We start from the raw sequence: 19444 nt of genomic DNA on the forward strand, positions 1-19444 counted from the left end.
ATGCACCAACTAAGGATCAATATAATTGTTAAGACATGTAAATATTGATTTTATGTTGACAAGAGCCTTTAAATGTGTGTTCTCTCTCCGTTTCCCTATGCTACAAAATGACAACCAGTCTTTTCTTTATTATTTGGCACCCGGAGTAGAGTATAACTCCTTTTTTCAGTTTAAAATTATTATAATTATTATTTTAAGTTTGAAAAAGCATGTTTTGAACAACCATTATGGCCCCAATTTAGCTCCATACACCCCTGCTCCTTATCGACTGTAAATGCATAAAAGTGGTGGGCAGCTTGTTCAAATAGAATTATTTATCATATGTTGCTTGTCATACGCCTCATATCAGTGCCTCTGGTGAGTGTTGGTTATGTTTAGGTGCATACAGATTAATATTACTTTTTTGGTATATAACTTTTGTACATTAAGGTTACATTGTTTACTGTACTTTCGGCTTTTAAATTTTCTGGCTTCTCTAAAGACACACAAACATCCATTTTAAGAGTAGTTAAATATTGTAATTTAAAAAAAATAAATTGTAACATGTAATCGGTTGTAAAGAGGACGATCCCGATTCACTGTTAACGTTTCTGGATGAATAAAGTTTTTACAAACCACGTGATGATACTGTCATGGCTGCGCCCTCGTGTCATGCGTTGTGTGACCAGACTGAAGCCGCTTCAATTTCGGTAAATTGTTGTTATTGATCGTCTTCAGACGGATATTTAGTATAAAAACTTAACTGTTAAATAACTTTGACCTAGTTTTAAAGCGCATAGGACGCATGCGCAGTCAGACTCGGTGTTTAGTTCAGCACGTTGGCGAAACTGGTTAAAGTTTGAAGAAAAATGAAGCCGAAGAAGGGGAAAACTGTGGGGAAGCGGAGCTCCTCGGTAAAATTAAGCTTTGATATTAAGGGCAAATGGAAACCAGTGGAGCTGGATCCTCATTTGTTCGCAGAGGAAGGCCTGAAGGACCTGGTGTGCTTCGAAGAGCTGACCTCCTACCGTCTGGTAGACAACGAGAAGGCAGAAAAACAGCTGAGAAAGGAAAAGAAACGAGCAAAGAAGAGAGAAGCCGAGCAGTCTCTGGATGAACCTGTCAAAAAGAAGAAGCAGAAGAAACGTCAGAAAGTTGCTGAAAATGATCCAGAGATGGCTGATTGTAGTACCAATGAGGACGTGAAGCAGGAAGGAGAAGCTTCCAGTAAGAAGGATGGAGAGAGTCAGAAAGAAGCAGCTGCTGTCTCTGAACACGTTCAGTCCAGCAACACAGAAAAGAAGAAGAAAAAGAAGCAGAAGAAGAAGAAACCAAGGCAGCAAACAGAGCAGGCTGCAGTCACAGAGAACCAAGAAGCAATCAAACCTCCAGAAGAAGAAAAACCCCGTCTGAAGCAGAGAAAACCTCCCAAAAAGCAGCCAAAGAACTGGACCAACGCGGCGCTTTCTGGTTCCGAGGAGAAAAACTCTGATGTGAGTGCTTGGAAGGATCTATTTGTCCCCTCTGCGGTGCTGAAGGCTTTAAGCAGCCTGGGATTCACGTCACCTACTCCCATTCAAACCCTGGCTTTGCCTCCAGCCATTCGAGACCGCATGGACATCCTGGGGGCGGCTGAGACCGGTAAGACCCATTATACAAATTTCACAATTTACACAATTTTTTTTTTTACATCAATTTGGTTCTTAACTGCTTCTAAAAACAATCCAAATGCTTAAAAAACAACAACAACAAAAACATGCAGTTGTTTTTCGGCAATAAGTTAATGTTTCTGGGTATCTGGAAAATGAGCTGTTAAGTCGCAATGGGCACTGCACTGTTGCCTAGCAACCCAAGCTGAGCTCCAGCATGTTTGATCAGCAGATTTAACGGCTGTACAATGGCTGCTGAAAAAGACAAGTGTTTTGTTATATATAGACTTACGACTCAAACTACTTGCTGCGTTCTCACTGGTTGCACAGAAGGCTCCACTTCTGCTTTTCAAAGATGTACAGTTGTTTAATTGAGCATCTGTTTGCAGCTGTTTTTATATGGGCATGTAAATGTTAAGTTTGTGGGTGTGGCCAGCAGGAGCTTATTTGGATTTAAAGTGACAACTCAAAATAGGCAGACCTGAGCAGTCTAAAATCGCATCATCTGAGAATGATTTTGTGCAAAAAAAAAACATGTTTTTCTGTAGCCCAAACAGCTATCCTAACCTGTCCAAGGTAGGAGAGACATTTAGCATGTTATTAATTATTTATCTTGATTAATTTCTTGTAAGATTTTGATTTATTGCCACAATAAAATCCAATTAATGACACTTAAAAATCCCTAAAACAGTCAAGATTATTTTTACTACTTTTGTCCAGTTTTTTTTTTTCTTTCTCAATAAAGGCGTTTCAATAAATGTGAAAATATGGTTAAATGCAGTTAATGTGTGCATTTTAGTTCTATAAATCATACTTCTTTATGTAACTGGTCTTCTATCTAGTGTATTTTATCTGTCATTGCTATGTCATGCAGTCAGTTATACCGTTAAACGGCAACAGGTAGTTCGTATCGTCACCGTTATCACAATGGTACCACAAGAGTTCGGGATAAAACTTTCGCCCCTTTAAATGTCTTGAATCAGAAAATCTTACCTAAATGTTGGTCACAGAAGCTGTTTTGTAATTGCAGGAAGTGGTAAGACTTTAGCTTTCGGTATTCCCATGATCCACACCATCCTGGAGTGGAAGGACGCTTCGGAGATAACGTCTGAACCGGGAGACACAGATGAGTCCAAAACGAGAGAGCAGCAGGTGAAGGACGGCATGGAGGCTTCAGTGGAAGATGAGGAAATGGAAGTGGATCAAACTCTTGGTTCTGATGAAGACGAACAGGACTCTGAGGGTGAAGATCAGGACGAACAGCTCGGATGTGTTCGAGTAATTGACGATGTGGAGTTTGACTTCAAGGAAAACGTACCTGAGGGGCGGAAGCGGCCTCTCCTCGGACTGGTTCTCACTCCGACCCGGGAGCTGGCGGTCCAGGTCAAACACCACATCGATGCTGTTGCAAAATACACAGGTGAGTCGTCATTAAACGGCCATGTGAATGAATAGTGGACCCACTTAATAGTCCTTCTAAAATTAGTGTTAAACGTAGCGCCTGCAGCTTTAAACTGAATAAATTAATAGTGGTGTTTGCTTAAAATAAAAGCTCGTTTTCCTTTGCTTTTTTCCACCCTGTAGACATCCAAACGGCCATAGTGGTGGGTGGCATGGCACAGCAGAAACAACGGCGGATGTTGAAGCGCAGACCGGAGATCATCATCGCCACTCCGGGACGTTTGTGGGACTTAATCAATGAGGGGCATCCTCATCTGCTCAACCTCAGACAGCTGAAGTGAGTCAAGGTTCAGATTCCTTAACTAGTAAAGATCACAGAGAGTCGTAGACTGAGCATACTACTCATTTTCTTTTCTTCGGCAAAAAGAAAATGATACATTTTACACAGAAACCTCCTTTTAAAACCTGCAAATGTAGCGCAAATGGCTGCAACTAACGATTATTGGAGTAATCGATTGTTCTGAAGGTTAATCTGATAATCAAAATCTACAGATTTTTATTTAAGCCTTGTTGCAGCTGCAGCTTGAACTAAGTTGCTCTGAAGTATAGCATAGCAAATACTATGCTAGAAATACACATAAATAAGCAAACCCGTTGCTTTTATGAGAAAATAGTTAACCTATGAGTAGTGGTCTTCAGGAGCTCTGCCAGATCCTCATTCTGACTATGAAGCCTGTTTACAGCAGGTGATAACAACCAAAAGCTGCTCTACTAAGTATTAAAGATGCTATTAAAGATGGATTTAATAGTAATGATGTTGTTGTAGCTATTAAAATTGACATTATGTGTCTAATTCAGAAAGAAATACTTGTTTTGTTTTTTTACAGTTGCTGTTTAGTATTTTTTTTTTTTAAATCAATTGTTATGGATATTGATTGATATGAGAAGCTCTTATCCTGATACATTTTTCAGCCGTATTATCCATCGCTAATAAAACAAAGAGATAATTCAGTGATGCCGTGTTGCAGGTGTTTGGTTATTGACGAAGCTGACCGCATGGTAGAGAGAGGTCACTTCGCAGAGCTGGAGAACCTCCTGGAGATGCTCAACACCACACACTTCAACCCCACCAGACAGACATTCGTGTTCTCCGCCACTCTGACGATGGTCCACGGCTTGCCCAGCCGTGTCCTGCAGAAGAAGAGGCGGCAGCTGGACAACCGGAGCAAACTGGAAATCCTGATGGAGAAGGTGGGGATTAAGTCCAAACCGAAAGTCCTCGACCTCACCAGGAAGGAGGCGACCGTGGAGACCCTGACTGAAACGCAAATCCATTGTCAGAAGGATGAGAAGGACTTCTACCTGTACTACTTCCTGCTTCAGTATCCCGGTCGCACCATGGTGTTCGCCAACAGCATCGACTGCATCAAGAGGCTCAGTGCTCTTCTGGTCATCTTGGACTGCAACCCTCTCCCTCTGCATGCCAACATGCACCAGAAACATCGCCTCAAAAACTTGGAGCGCTTTGCAGAAAAACAGAAGTAAGTCCCGCAGCCGTCAGGTGTCACTTCAGGAAAGAGTTCAGTAATTATTTGTTTCTCTAACGCTGGACGTCCTAACTTGTCCCCTCAGTTGTGTCCTCCTTACGACCGACGTGGCGGCGCGAGGCCTCGACATCCCCAACGTTCAGCATGTTATTCACTACCAGGTGAGGCCATGGCATCCTCTCACCTTCAGCCTCAATAACTTCTCTAAGGCTGCAACTGACGATTCTTTAAGTTATCAATTAACCTATTCCAACGATTATTTTTTTTCTTAATCGCACATTCTGCAGACTTTTCATTCAAGCCTGTTTTATACAATATTATATAATAAAGTTCCAAATAAACAATTTAATAAACTTTTTAAAGAAAATAAACATTTTTATTGCCTAAAATGCAGCATAGCATTCCTTAGTTTAGTGCACCTGCAGCTTATCCAACATGTGAAAAGCTCAGCTCTGTCTGCTTGACTTATCAATACAGTGTAGAACTGATCGGGTGATTTTTTGGATTACGGTACTTGATTAATAATTGGATAGCAAAAGTCACCTAATAAGGATTTTTTTAAAGAATTTGAACAAAATGAAGAAAAATGCCACTTGAGGAGTTATGGGCAGAACACAGAGATGTTTTTATTTTAGATGTTCATTCTTTGTACAGTTTTGTCTTAACTGCTCTAAGTGTGTTCTTTCAGTAAATCGCCTTCTTTGAGTCTGCATTAATTGACTATTAAAATAGTTGACATCTATTTCAATAAGAATCCTGCACTGATTTGGCTGAATTACCTTCACAGTGCACAAACAGATGTAAAAATATGAATATCCTCTTTATTATGTACATTGCATGACAATTTATGTATTTTTATTTTTTAAAACAAAAAACGATTACATCGTTTCCCATCCAAGCTGCTGGATTTACAATACATGAAACAAATATTTCCACCCAGTGGAAAACAATAAAACGTGAAACTTTAGAGATTCCTGCACCAGCAAATGAAAACAAAATTAGCAGCAATAGTAGTAGATTTTAAAAAATGCATTTTGAATTGGAATGTTAAGAAATCATAAAAAAAAACACACACACACTTTAGTGTCTCCTAATAGACAGCAAAAAAAAAAAAAAAGGTTAAATGTGACCTTTTATGCTACCTTGAACAGGTTAGGAAGGTTTATGGGGTTTACAAAACTATCGATTAAATTTTTTGTACAAATCGTCTTAGATAATGAGATTTTAGTCTGGTCAGTTCTCCTTTTAGGGCCTCCTGTCACTTTAAATCCAAATAAGCTACTGCTGGCCACACACCCCTCAACTCAATGTTTACACTCTACTGTGAAAATGGCTGTAAACAGATGTGCAACTATGCAACTGTACATCTACGAAAAGCATTAGTCGAGCCTCCTACACAACCAACAAGAATGCAGCAAGTGGTTTCTGGATGATACGTCAACAACAAAACACTTGTCTTTTCCAGCAGCCATTGTACCGTGCATACAGTGGTAAAATCAGCAGAACAAACGTGATGGAGCTCAGCTTTAGTTGCTAGGTGACAGTGAAGTGCCTGTCGATTGTGCCCGTTTTTAAGAGAAGCTGAGACCCAAATGGAAGCATAAAATCATGAGAAAGTGAATTGTGCTTACAAGGTGCCCCTTAAGATATTCAAGTGGCTCAATTAAAGTATTAATTATAAAAATACTGTATGTGTTCAAGAGCAAACAGCAGCAATCTCAAACAAAATGTGTTGGCGTTAGTGGGCAGGATTGCTCCTGCATGTCTTTAGTGTAGTTTGCTTTGTGAATCTAGTGCAGAAATAAAGCAAAGTGGATGTAAAAAAAAATCAATAATTTATCATGCAGGTTCCTCGAACATCAGAGACGTATGTCCATCGGAGCGGCCGCACAGCAAGAGCCACCAAGGAGGGGCTCAGCTTGCTGCTCATCGGCCCAGACGATGTGATAAACTTCAAAAAGATTTCCAAAACTCTGGGAAAGGATGAGGAGCTCGCCACCTTCCCCGTGGAAAACAAATGCATGAAGGCCATCAAGGTATAATCCATCAGCATCATGTGGCAGAGCTCTGTGATTTTATGTCTCCATTAACAAAACGTCTGGCATGTTACAGGAGCGCGTGAACCTCGCCAGGAAAATAGAAAAGATTGAATACTACAACAACAGGGAGAAGCAGCATGACTCGTGGTTCAAGCAGGCAGCAGAGGCCCTGGAGGTCGACCTCGACGATGACCTCCTGATCGGTAAAATTAAGTTAAACGCACTCAGTTTACAGCTTTTCCCAGTCACTTTGGTGCATTTCTCAAAACAATTCATGCAAAAAAAACAAGTTTCTTAAAGTCCTTAGCTCATCAATCAAAAGTAAAATCTCTGATTCAGTATGACCAGTCATTTTATTGAGACAGTCAAACTGCCGTCATGTTAATATAACGGTGTACTCAGGATTATCTGTTTTGATGACAAATATTGTAATTATGGGAGATCAAAGAATTTAAATTCTGTACTGAGAAATGCACAAAAGTACTACAGAGTATTAGAGCCATACTAATAAAAAATAAAAATTAATAAAGTCATGAGACAAAACTCGCATGAGAATAAAGTCATTACAATAATGTATGAAAATAAGTCAAAATAATATGATAAAGCATTACGACTTTATTCTCGTAATGCTATTTTAGCGTGGTCCTAATATGCGGTCATATGACAGACTATTAGGGCCATTGTAGCTAAAAAAAAACAAAAAAAACTTTTCGCCAAAAAATCTCAGTTTTCTGGAGAAAAACCAAATTTGAGTTTGAAAAGTCAAAAAATGTGCAAAAAAAAAATTACATTTTGAGTAATCTCAGGAATATTCTAGAGAAATTGAGGACATTTCTGGATTCGAAGTTGCAGATTTGCTAGAAAAACTCAAATCTTAGAAAAAACTTGGAGATCTTTCAATTTTTGATACGCTTAAGTTTCTAAAACGTCAATTTTTTTTACGTCTAGCAAACATGTGACTTTTCAAACTTAGAAATGTCCTTATTTTTTCTAGAAAATGTATTTGTTTCCCCTCTTTTTCCATCTGCAATGGGTGTACTAAAGCAGCTGAGAAAAACCTAAGTTAAAAAAATACTCAAATCACTAAAAAAAAATACTGAAAACCATCTGTGTCCACAGGCAGCGCTAAAGACCAGGAAACAGACACGGAGCAGAAGAAGATGGTAAAGCAGATGAAGAAGAATTTAAAACATCTGATCTCTCAACCAATTTTTAAGAACTTGGTAAAAACAAAGTACCCGACTAAAATGGGAAAACTGGCCCTGGCGAACATGCCTGTTGCAGGGATGGAAAGCGCCCTGACCAGGATTTCTGGACAGAAGAAGCTGAAAAGATATTTCCCACAACAGCAGAAACAACAAAAACAAAGGAAAAGGATCAAGAAGCAGGAATAATGTGGTTAAAGAAAAAGCTTCTGCACTAAAAAGAGCTTAATTCTACCTTTAATAATTCTTATATTTGTGTAGCTTTGAGGATGGGCTGCTATATTTTATAAAGTTCTGTTTTCATAATGATCTGAAAGCCTGAGTGTGTTTTTATTATCGTCATTTGGCCGCTTCCTGAGCTGGTCACAGGCGAGTCCGTTGGTAGAGAATGTTGTAATGTGAAGCCTGGTAGAGGAGATGCACGGATGGATCCACTCCCTCGGGAATGACGTGGTGCACCAGCTGCTGCTCGTTACCCTCCATGGACACAATGTGGATCCCAACGTCCAGAGCCTGCGACAGGGCCAAGATGTCGACGTGGTCGCACTCCATGGCCATCACCTCCACTTCCTGAACGAGGCCAAACAAGACTCCATCAGCACCACGAGTGCAAACAAATAATTCATGACTTATTAGGTTAAAGTAAGTTCCGATCTACGGAATAACGTAGATCGGAACTACAACACCAACTACAACTTAGTGTTGTAGTTTGCCCGCCATCCAGCAGAGGGCGCCGCAAGAGCAGTTGACACAGAAACAAACAAAGATGGCGGCCATATCAGAACGGCGAAGAGTAACGGTCCAAACAAAGTGCGGTTTGGGATGCAAAATGCACTTTATGCACTTCTGTTTTGAAATAAACACCCGAAAAATCCTTAAGACGTTTCGAAACATAAATGCTTGTTAAACTCCTTAAGTTTGACCTTGATCGCGCTCATTCAAAAAGTACCGATATGATACAAAGGCGAAGTTGTTATGACAAAAAGGCGCAAAGGATAAAGGATAAAAAATTTAACGTGAAAAAGAACATGCCAATAAGCAAGGTTGATTTGAGGGCTTTAATGTACTTTATGGAAAGAAGTTTAAACATTTCGTCAAGAGCAAACAATGATTCCTTATGAGCATCTCCGTTTACTGGTTCACATATTAATTCAGCAACCTAAGAGATTCCGGTTTTGTTATATTTTATTTAATGTGTTCAGTTTTAATACAACTGAAAATGAGACACTTTCAAAATGTAGTTCTTTGTTACTGCAAGACAGTAAGAAAATTCAGGTTTTTTTAAAAAAAAAAAGGCCGCTTATTAATCTAAAGTTGGTCCACAAAAATCAGTTAGCTCATTAATTAACACCTTCTTACATCCATTTTAAACTCCCAATAATAAATATTCTCAGCAGGCGTTAGGTTTGTTCCCTACCTGACGACAGTACACCTTCAGATCTGGAGCCTCAACGAAGTTGCAGAAGAAGTCTTCATGGATTTGGAGGTGTGCAGACGTGAGCAACCTGAGGAACTGCACAAAGCTGTCTGAGATGATCTGTTCGTTGAAGAGCCTGAGGAGAACGTCTTCATGCTGCGCAGCAATGCACTGATCCACCACATGTAGGACCTGCAGGGCGAGACAAACGGTAAACAGATAGAGCTGCAGAGGAGGGAAACATTTCTGTCATTTTTCTTTCCTGCAGCCAGAGCAAGAAATATTTTTAAAGCTGTTTGTTTGGATGATTGTTGGTTCTGATGCCAAAAGGTTCACAGTAAGTCCAAACCAGTTGGTTGGGCTCAACTGGTTTGATTAAATGAAAGTGAAACAAAGGTTGCCGTTTGAAAATCCCCGTCTATATTTCTAGAAAGTGTTGGCTCCACAATGGGGCAATGTTAATTATTTCAAGTATTTTAATAAGAACCAAGAAGCTGACTAAGACTTAAGGCAGTCGTGTCCAAACTTTTAGCCATAAGAGCCAAAATTGTAAAGTCAAAAGCATTTTATAGCACAATCAAGTAATTATATGACCTTGAGTGTTAAAAATGCTCCATGTAGCAAATATGACTAAAAAGACATTTGTAATTCAACGCCTTGAAATTGGGACTGTCTCTTTAAGAAACTCCTGCTCTGAATCTCCACCACAATATAAATATTGCCCCTTGTTTTGTGCTTTTTAATTTCATTTGTTTAATAAGCTAAAAATGTGTGTATATATATATATGTGAATGATCACTTTATCTAAAGTGCATTAATTAGGAAAATGTCTCCTAAACAAAAGAGAGGGAAACTCACTGTGCTCTGGAGGTGGTCGAATGAAGCCTCTTCAAATCCTGCAGAAATCAGAACTTTTACACTTTGTATTACCTGGTCCTTAAATCTGAAATAAAGAAAGACAAGACATAAAAAACATTTTTCTATGTGTGATACTGACCTCAGCTTGGCTCTGGGTCTCTGCAGAGTAAAGATACTGATGCTGGGATTGTGCAGAGTTCAGTTTATTTCTTTAGTGCTTTGAGCTGGAGTGGCCAAATGTTTCATCACATGGCCCAAAACTGTCAAGTCTAAATGACTCAATGACTCAGACCAAAAACAGAAAAAAAAAAAAAAAAGCAAGATACAGGAGTTTGTTTTAAGTCAATAATTCCTTAATATTGACAAAAACATTCCACTGCTAGATTATTTCACTTATAAGAAGGATGTTGTTATAAGTGAAATAATCTGCCAGTGGATCTAATACTTTTTCATCAACATCAGGGAATTATTTACTTCAAACAAGCTGCTATATCTCTCTGAAAAGTTACTTGCTCCTCAAAGAAATCCATTTAGCAGATTAGCTTAATGCCGCCAGGAGGAATATGGAGCACCGTAATTTGACGACAGCTAATAAATAGATTCATAAAGATGAAAGCGAAGGATATGTCTGTAATTTCAGTGTGCTTTAGTTAGTTTCATAGATGTATAGTATAATTCCAATTATTGCTTTTATTAATTTAATTAGCAAAAATGTTTTCTCAGTTTCAGTTTTTATTTTGCTAGTTTTAGTAAAACAGCAGTATTGTGCAAGAACAATTTTTTTGAGCTTTACGTCATGTTATATTGTTATTTCCTAGTCAAAAATACACCTGGAGTGTTGCTTTGATTCTTTCATGTATGTTTGATACATCTTTTAATCTCCATGGCAACCATTTAGCTGTGTGAAACAGCTGGATGGACCTAGCCTTGCCTTCAAGCCACAGCTGCTCCTCAGAGCTGCAGGTTCTGAGGAGGAGTGTTGGAGTGCAGCCCTCCAACACCCAGCTCCTTCAGACTAGCCAGCAGCAATTAGCAAACACCTGGTGGAACTGCTGAGCTCATTTTAAGAGCTACTTGTTAGTAGTGCACTGGTAAAAACTTTGTTTTTACCATTGCAATCTGAAACTGACGGAGTTTCAGAAAGCGCAAGAGTTTTTAAAGAGCCCAAATTCAAGGCCTTAAATTACGAACTAAAGTCATATTTGATATATTTAGCATTCTTATAACAACTGAAGTTAACAGAGTTGCTTTATTGTGCTATAAAATGTCTCCATATGCCTTGAAAACACACTATACTGCCCTTTAACTATAATAACATTGTCATGGACCCCACACAATAAGTCAAAGGGCCTCAAATGCCCTGCGGGCCGCACTCTGCACACCCTTGGTTTGGGTGTCTGTGTGTCTGCATTGCACAGGTCAATACTGACCTCTGCAGGGCTCTGGGGTTGTGCAGAATCAACTCCAGGTGTGCGAAGCAGATCGCTCTGTAGAAGCAGTTTCCATCGCCGTAGACTTTCCTCACTGCCGAAAACTGGCGGCCCAAATCCTAAAAGAGGAGGAGTTGTGTTTGTTTACGACACAGCGGACCGAGTAAACCAGAAGAAGCTGCTTTCTTTTGGACATGAAGCCTCATACTTGGTACTTGGGACTCAGTGTTCCCTCCGGCAGCAGCGATGAAATGTCCTCTATGCATGAAACCAGGCTGCAGTCCTCCATCTGCCGACAGCCGAGCAGCTTTGGGACCAAAGCGCAGCTTCACACGGGCACACGCAACACCACGCACGTCAAAAGAAGCGTTGAAACGTTTTGTAAAAAAAAATTTACTTCCACTTTCCCGAAAACCGGATGTTTGCGGAAGAGCATGTGCGTAGTCTGTTTAAAGGGCCAGTCCACGTTTAGCAATGCTGACGTCATACTAAAGAAATTGTATGGTCGAAACATTTACGTCCTTTTAAGACTACAGCAAATGGATTACTGATTCACTTAAAATATTTAAAAATACTTTATGTGCATTAGTTGAATAAAACTATCATGTTATCATTTTTATTGTATTTTTCCTGTATTGTAGCCTCTACATTAATTGTTTTCCCTTAAAGATTGACCAAAAAAAAACTTAAAATAAAGCAGCAACACAATGTTACTCTGCAAAATTTTGGAAAATACAAATTTTAATTGAAAAAATTGCTGGAAAAAAACAACGATTTTAAATTAATATTGTAGAATCAGCTAAATATATAGCTGTAGAGTTTATTTTTTTAATGCTCTGCTTTCTAAGTTGTCTAAGAATTTTAAATGAATAATTTTTGACTTAAGATTTCCAGAACATAACCTGAAAATATTAAAAATGGGAAAGACAAGAAAACATGTTGTTTAAGAAAGAAATCAGGAAATTACTATTATTTTCAGTCAGAATCGACTGAATTATCTTTATTGATCAATAATTTGACTTTTTGTCAACCTCACAGACATTCAATATAAATATAGAAACTTTAGAGGGAATAGAATAAAGAATAAAAGAAATCGTATGTATGAGTATGAGCAGCCACTTAAATGTAGAAGAAAAAAGTCAGCGCAATAATTAAAAAGTTAAAAACTAGAACTATAAAAAAAATAATAATATCCAGGTTTATGCTTGACATATGGTTTTCTCAGTGTTTGATTCTGATTTAAGATAATTAGTTTTAAGGTTTTATTGCAGCTTTAGCAGATGTTCCATGATGAAAAAGGGTAAATTAAGCACATTTAAGAAAAACACAGATTCCAGATTATCTGTAGAAACATAAATAACTCAATAAAAAGCCCCTATTTTTTTCTGCAAATTGCACTTCAACCCAATCTGTAATAACCATCAGAGATTAAAAAATTTTCCTTACCTGTTTGTCTTAAATGAAACTCTTGTTTCAATGAGTAATTTACTATAAATTAATGCTTGTAACCAAATTGCTCAGACACTGCATTGCATATTGTGCCTTTCTGCATTATTTGAATCTAATTCTTCATTTTGAAATGAAACAACGGCTACATCCCCATGACATTTTCCTGATTCTGGAAGTAAAAGACGCACTCAAGTGGAAAACAGGTTCAAAACACAAGCCATAAAAACACACTTTAATGTGACTAGCAGAATAAAAGCTTGACAAAAATTTAAAAAATGAAAACGACAGCATCAGTTGGACGAGTCGCTGATTTTACTGGCTTTACTTGAGCTTTTGATTTGAGTTTTGCTGCTGATGCTTTTCAGCGACTCTCTCCATCGTTTGTCGGTCAGAGTTGCGTTGGAGCAGGACTCCAGCCTCCTCACTCTCCTCTCCGTGTCCACCTTGTCCAGAACAAACTCCTGGAAAACGAGATTTTATAGATTTTAATCGATGAAAACATGTAGGAAGAGACACAAAACTTTTGTTTTTATTATTCCATCGGTGTCTGATACTAAACTTAAATACTTTGTCATATTTATATAATACAACCATGTAAACTTCTGATGAGTAAGTTCCCAAAGTTTCAGTTAAACAAAGTCAAACCACCGATGGATGCTTTTCAGAGAGGAAGAAGCCATTCCCCCAAAAGCAAGATAAAAACCAAGTTTCTGTTTGCATTTGTTCATTTTGGACGTAATGTAATTAAATTTGAAGTTTTTGACAGGCATTCTTCTGGGCAGTCTCAACTGTTATCTGTCATGTGAGTCTGGGGGTGGCAGCATTATGCTGCAGGAGTTTTGTGGTTCTGGAGGGACAAAATAGATTGCACCATCTGAGAAACTGAAACTTCTTTCTTTCTATGCTGACACTCTGTTTCCTTAAAACAACTTTTTTCTTGTAATTCTTCTGGTAAAATTGCATCTTTTTTTGCTAATATTGTGACAACATTCTTGTAATTGAACAAAAATGTTCCTAGCCTGGGATGATTGATATAAAAGCCACTTTTTGAAAATATTTTCTGTGTTTAAGAAAATAATATGCCAGATATGCCTTATAACTGTAGTTATAAAAGTAATCTTCCTGTATTGTCCTGTATTATCGGTAGTAAAGAAAGTTACCTTCACCATGTCCATCATAGTCAGGACACTCATGCCTTCCAGCGGTCCAAATTCTGGGATGTAACACTCTTGTGCAAGATTGTTGACAGCCATAAGTAATTTTCCAACTTCCTCTCCCTGTGAGACACAAATGCACGTTGCATTTTTTTCAGAGCAGTTCTGCTTTTTGTAAATTAACCATCTTTGAACTGTAATGTTGAGAAAATCACACCTTCTCTCTGGATACGCCTCGTTTCATTAGCAGGTTAACTTCAACCTGCCTGTTCTTCTCTTTCAGGCTTTCCAACTCGCTGTGCAGTTCAGACAGTTCTTTACTGGACATCTGTGCATGAAAGACGCAAACATTAAAGTCACATGATATTCAGAACCAGAGCCGGCCCAAGGCAATGGGAGTTAAGCAACTGCATAGGGCCTCCACACCAGCAGGGGGATCCCAAGAACCCCAACCTATCAAAATATAAACATATTTCAAATAATACAAACTAAATTCTATTGCACATGATGAAGCATCTGGTGTTGACATGTCGGTATGGGGGGGCCTCAAATGAAAATTTGCTTTGGCCCCCAAAAAGGCTTAGGCCGGCCCTGTTGATCTGAATGTTTATGGATCGCTAACCAGCATTGTTATGCTGTGCTGCTGCTTCATGTCTTGCAGCTGCCGCCAATGCTGCTCCACCGCCGCCTCCATTCGCCTCAAACGTTGCAGCAGCTCCTGGTGGGTGACGGACAGCATCTCATGGCGTCGAATGATCGGCATGGTAAAAGATTCGCTGCTGTTGTGGCGGGGAACTGGAAGAGATCGCACAAACTTTGTTCCAGCAGAGCAAGTTGGCAAACATTCAACGTATAAAAACACACGCACCTTTTTCCTCACCGTCTGACGTTAAATCAGACTATTCCTGCTTAGGATTACAGAAAACATTTTTGTTTGCTAAATGACAAAATAATGAGAGGGGTAATTATCTAGGGCACATGTGTAAAACTCAGGGGCTGGGGGCCAAATCTGGCCCGCCGTATCTTTTTATGTGGCCCTCTAGACTCCAAATTACATCAATAAGTTCCTCCAGTTTTTCACAAACCCTCAAAATTCACACAAAATCAACTCACCTCCATATTTTTTTCAGATTTTTACCACAAATTTGTCTTAAAATTAACCAAAAACATTGTATTTAATTGACTACTGGCTCAGCCTTACTTGATGTCAAGTGATAGTCTGTGATTGACACGGCGAGTAATAAGACGTCACCTCATAAATTAGCGCAAATATTGGAAAAAATCCTTACAAATATTCCTAAATTAACACCACAAACTCTGTGATTTTCATTACAAAACCACAAAAACAATCACAAGATCCTGTGAAAAAATGTTCAACATTATTTAATTAATTATTAAATTATTTATCTAAACTGAGTTTGGCACTCCTGATCTAGGGTGAAGACTTTCTGACAGACCTAATAATCCTTAAAGTCAGAAAATGAGATTTTAAAAAATTACTTTTTATACAGTGTACATATTTGGACTTACTGCTGGGGAGGTGATCCAGAGTTTTCATCAGATAATCCTCGTAGATTTTGTTTTTTTCTGTTCTCTGCTTTAAAACTTGTCTCCTGTAAGTTTAAGATGGGCTTAGCAAACAATGGGAGCCTCTGACATTATTAAACTGTGTTTCACATCCTCACCTGGTTTCTAGTTTTGTCAGTTGTTCTGTTAAATCCTCAATCTGTCTCCGTTTCAGGATGTTCTGCTCCAAAGTTGCTTCACATTGTTTCAGCGTTTTTCGTCGCTTCACTTCTTTCTCAGCCACAAACTTCTCAAATTTCATCTCCTCCTCTTTATTCTGGGAGAGAAATCCAAAGCCAAAAATGGCTACTGGATTTATTTTTCTTCCTCCAGTTGCAGTAATTTTAGGAAATTTCATCTCACCTGCTGTTGTTGAGTTTCCAACTCTGACCTTCTAATAGCAAAAGCCTCCATGCAGCTTCTGAAATCTTGTTTTTTGAGTGCGAGTTGCACGTCCAGTTCATGCAGCTCAGCCTGTTTTCTTGCAATTAGTGCCTTTTTTAGTGCTTTCACTCCAGCCTCTAAGAGTTTGCTTGAAGTCTAGATATTAAAAAAATAATCAGGGACATCCAACTCTGGCATAACATTTGTTACACATTTAAAAAATATTTATCCTTACTTCTGTTGTAGCAGGTATGCACATCGTCTCTTTTTTCCTGTCTCTAAACAAACCAATGGTTACTAGCAATGTGATTTAATAAAGACATTTTGAATATCCTGTCCATTACGAACAGATCTGGCCTACCTCGGGTCCTCCGGTTGAGTAACAAAAACATTTTTCACTCGTTTTTCCATCTGAGGTTTTGGACAAGAATCTCCGTCCAGAACTGGTACAGGAGTCGTTGTCATTTCCGCTGTAAATGTGTCTCCCTGTCGTTCTGATCATGAAACACAATCAACACTCTTCTTCCTGGGTTTGTGTAGCTGTTGCCTGGCAACCACCGCGCAGACTGCCCAGAAGAATGCCTGACAAAAACCCGTGGAGAAGAGTTTTTATTTTATGCTTTAATGGGACTGAACATTTACAAAACTGAACAAATCAGAGCAGAAAACAGAAAAATGTAAGATTAAAATAATCGTAACTGATTTATGGGGCGAAATGAGAGATATTTGTTTTTGTAACGGACGAAGTGGGGGGACAGAGCGGGAGAGCAGTATTAAAACCTGGTGGTACAAAAGTTAGAAGCTGAAATTTACATTTACATAAATATCTTTGTATTTTTTTTTAAATAACTCATTAACTATACAGGATTAAGTAAGTAATAAATAAACTGCAACAGCTACCTTGTGCTATGGTTGCTAAGCGAAAGGACTTCTGCTGAAGTAATGGCGGGAACAAACCTGAAAACTAGACGGTCAACGATGGACCAAGGTAATGTCCCTCAGGTAGACTGGGTCCTTAGGAGGATGTAACTTCTGAATTTGGACGCACTAGCAACCTAAAATAGATTCTATAGAACGAGGAAATGTGCGAAAAAAAATGATAAAATCCAGATAATCAGAAGTACAAAGGAATGTTTACTGTTGGCTTTCCTACACAAACAAACTACACAAAGGTGAGCAATGAACCAGTTTGTTTTTAACCTAACTCATGTATGAAAAGAAAAATCCCATCATGTAGGAATACCTGTCCAACAAATGTTGGATCGGAAAGCTGTTAACCAAAACCATTTTGGGTTTGGAAACAACTCTTGCACCTCTTTCTCATTCTCAGTTGTCAGCCCAACAAAGTTCACTCTTACATTGAAGGCTGTTAGATCTGTGCAGTGTTTTTGGTTCCTCTTGCTGGAGATAAAACCTAATTACTCGCCATTCAACAAACATGTTCTTTCAGAATAAACTTCAGTTCATTTATAGGTGCATGAGGGTTAAACAAACAGAGCTCGCTGGAACTTCAACGGCTAGATCTTCAAAAAAACACTGACTCAACTGAACCTTACTATAAGGAAGTCAGGCTTGTCTGATTTTGATCACACTCCATCCTCCATTACTCACATTTTTGACAGACAGAGTTACAAAACTCACCTGAGTGTGATGTCACAGGCTGAAGGCAGAGCCAGATATTTATACCTTTTTCCTCTCTGTCTGAAGTTAAATCAGAACAAATTTCTCTTGTTTTAAGTCAGCATAATAAAAATTATTTATATTTGCTAAATGCCAAGAAAATTGGCAAGGACTATTCCTAGAGATTTTTTTTGTATAACTTTAACATGTTAGTCTTAGGGATAATTGTTTTTTAAACTATGAAATGGGTTAAGCGTTTTGGGTTTCCTTCCTCTAACTGAGTCCATTTTGTAGGCCACTTCACTTTCACATTTCTTTTCAGATCGAACTAAAGCTTTTCCATAGGACTGACATCAAGTTACGCCAAAACATTGACTTTATTGTCCTTAAGCTGTAACCACCTTACCTGAATGTTTAGGGTTATTGTCCATCTTGAAGACTGATATGCATCCATTTTTGACTTCCTGTCTTCAGATGTTGCTTCAATATTTCCACATAATCTTCTTTCCTAATGATACCATCTATTTTATGAAGTGTATCAGTTCTTCCTGGATCAAAACAGCCCCACAACATGATGCCGCCACCACCATACTTCACCATTTTGATGGTACAAGAATCCCAATTTTTCCTCCAAATGTAACAATGGTCATTATGGCCAAACGGCTCCACTTTAATTCCTTCAGACACAGGACATTTCTCAAAAAATGAAGATCTTTGTCCTCACGTTTCTTTGGCTTCTTCTTTGCTGAGCGGCCTTTCAGCCCATCTCTGTACAGGACAAGTTTTACTATATTAGACAACAATTATCCCTGATACTGGTAATTTATATACAAGGTTCTGAATTCAAAGAAAGTTATGAAAAAATTTCAAATAACCTTTCTAAGTTTTTACAGATTTGGTAAATAGGAGAATTTTTGGTAATTCTAATTAAGCTAAAACAAAAGAAGTTTGGTTTGATTTAACTTCAAACAGAGAGAAAAGAAAACGACTTTGTTTCTTATTACATGTGTAAATATATGTTAATTAATAAGGTTTTCATAATGCTTATTCTCAAGATTTGAGATGTAAAACCTCAAATCTATTACACATCACTTCACGTCGCTTTGCTACTTTGTATTTTATTACTAAGTACTGAAGCACTTTTCTGCTGCCAACAGGAACATACCATTACTCATCATAACAATAAAACCAGTTATTTTTCTGGCTAAACATTCCTGCTAATAAAATCTAATTCTGTGAAGCGATGCATGACAGCTCAATGGAACAGCTCACTTTTTTCCAGTTGGGTATTTCCTGATAAACGCCACTGGACAAGTCAATCCTGTATTTATTTAAAAATAAAAACAAATAACTTAGGCAAACGTCACATGAACTTCTGCTTTACAGAAACGGTGAACTTTACAGAACAGTTAATAAATAGGATTATGGTTCTGACTTGTTCTTGTTTTTGCAAAGCTTAGACAAACCCACGCTTTGCAGCGAAGATATGTTGATTTAAAACTTGTTTTCCCACTGCACTGTGCTTTGAACGCAGATTTTTAAATGTTTCCATTTATTTTACAGTGAAGAAAAATGTTAAGAATTTTTGACTGTTATGAAACGTTTAATAACAAGTTTGAACAGAAATCCCAAATCTGAGCAATGCTACAGTAAATTTAACGAGATTCTTCCTCCATCCTCCACTAAATTTGGTGAGGTGTGCTGAGGAAACGTGCATGACAAAATCTAGGGGCCACCTCCAGTTCA

At 38.3% G+C, this 19444-nt stretch overlaps 3 protein-coding genes across 3 annotated transcripts; 1 reads left to right on the forward strand and 2 right to left on the reverse strand.

Annotated features, from left to right (window-relative positions):
* The first annotated feature begins 245 nt into the window (after positions 1 to 245).
* ddx24 (DEAD (Asp-Glu-Ala-Asp) box helicase 24) lies at positions 246 to 8129 on the forward strand. The gene is made up of 8 exons (XM_014993472.2): positions 246 to 1620; positions 2659 to 3048; positions 3213 to 3366; positions 4058 to 4570; positions 4662 to 4737; positions 6424 to 6612; positions 6689 to 6818; positions 7735 to 8129. Exons 1-8 carry the CDS (start codon positions 849 to 851, stop codon positions 8007 to 8009), a joined length of 2499 nt encoding a protein of 832 aa, XP_014848958.2. The 5' UTR covers positions 246 to 848; the 3' UTR covers positions 8010 to 8129.
* On the reverse strand, positions 5378 to 11921 carry LOC106921659 (ubiquitin thioesterase OTUB2-like). Its single transcript, XM_014993476.2, has 5 exons — positions 11734 to 11921; positions 11526 to 11644; positions 10096 to 10180; positions 9238 to 9429; positions 5378 to 8390 (listed from the first exon to the last, which is right to left on the reverse strand). The coding sequence occupies exons 1-5, from the start codon at positions 11812 to 11814 to the stop codon at positions 8184 to 8186; spliced, it is 684 nt and encodes a 227-aa protein (XP_014848962.1). The 5' UTR covers positions 11815 to 11921; the 3' UTR covers positions 5378 to 8183.
* Positions 11922 to 13181: 1260 nt separating this feature from the next.
* On the reverse strand, positions 13182 to 16646 carry ccdc197 (coiled-coil domain containing 197). Its single transcript, XM_014975767.2, has 9 exons — positions 16440 to 16646; positions 16314 to 16356; positions 16058 to 16234; positions 15814 to 15971; positions 15659 to 15741; positions 14751 to 14923; positions 14346 to 14456; positions 14135 to 14251; positions 13182 to 13435 (listed from the first exon to the last, which is right to left on the reverse strand). The coding sequence occupies exons 1-9, from the start codon at positions 16541 to 16543 to the stop codon at positions 13265 to 13267; spliced, it is 1137 nt and encodes a 378-aa protein (XP_014831253.2). The 5' UTR covers positions 16544 to 16646; the 3' UTR covers positions 13182 to 13264.
* Between the last annotated feature and the right edge of the window lie 2798 nt (positions 16647 to 19444).

Source organism: Poecilia mexicana, unplaced genomic scaffold, assembly GCF_051168715.1.
Source record: "Poecilia mexicana isolate PSO_F unplaced genomic scaffold, ASM5116871v1 scaffold_22, whole genome shotgun sequence".
Taxonomy (NCBI): domain Eukaryota; kingdom Metazoa; phylum Chordata; class Actinopteri; order Cyprinodontiformes; family Poeciliidae; genus Poecilia; species Poecilia mexicana.

Coding starts and splice junctions, on each gene's coding strand:
- ddx24 (XM_014993472.2), top strand. CDS start 849: ATGAAGCCGAAGAAGGGGAAAACTGTGGGGAAGCGGAGCTCCTCGGTA. Junction 1,621..2,658: donor CCTGGGGGCGGCTGAGACCG/GTAAGACCCATT, acceptor TTGTAATTGCAG/GAAGTGGTAAGACTTTAGCT. Junction 4,738..6,423: donor AGCATGTTATTCACTACCAG/GTGAGGCCATGG, acceptor TTTATCATGCAG/GTTCCTCGAACATCAGAGAC.
- LOC106921659 (XM_014993476.2), bottom strand. CDS start 11,814: ATGGAGGACTGCAGCCTGGTTTCATGCATAGAGGACATTTCATCGCTG. Junction 9,430..10,095: donor TCGACCACCTCCAGAGCACA/GTGAGTTTCCCT, acceptor CTCGCCCTGCAG/GTCCTACATGTGGTGGATCA. Junction 8,391..9,237: donor TGAAGGTGTACTGTCGTCAG/GTAGGGAACAAA, acceptor GGCCTCGTTCAG/GAAGTGGAGGTGATGGCCAT.
- ccdc197 (XM_014975767.2), bottom strand. CDS start 16,543: ATGACAACGACTCCTGTACCAGTTCTGGACGGAGATTCTTGTCCAAAA. Junction 16,235..16,313: donor GCATACCTGCTACAACAGAA/GTAAGGATAAAT, acceptor TTTAATATCTAG/ACTTCAAGCAAACTCTTAGA. Junction 15,972..16,057: donor TGGAAACTCAACAACAGCAG/GTGAGATGAAAT, acceptor TTTCTCTCCCAG/AATAAAGAGGAGGAGATGAA.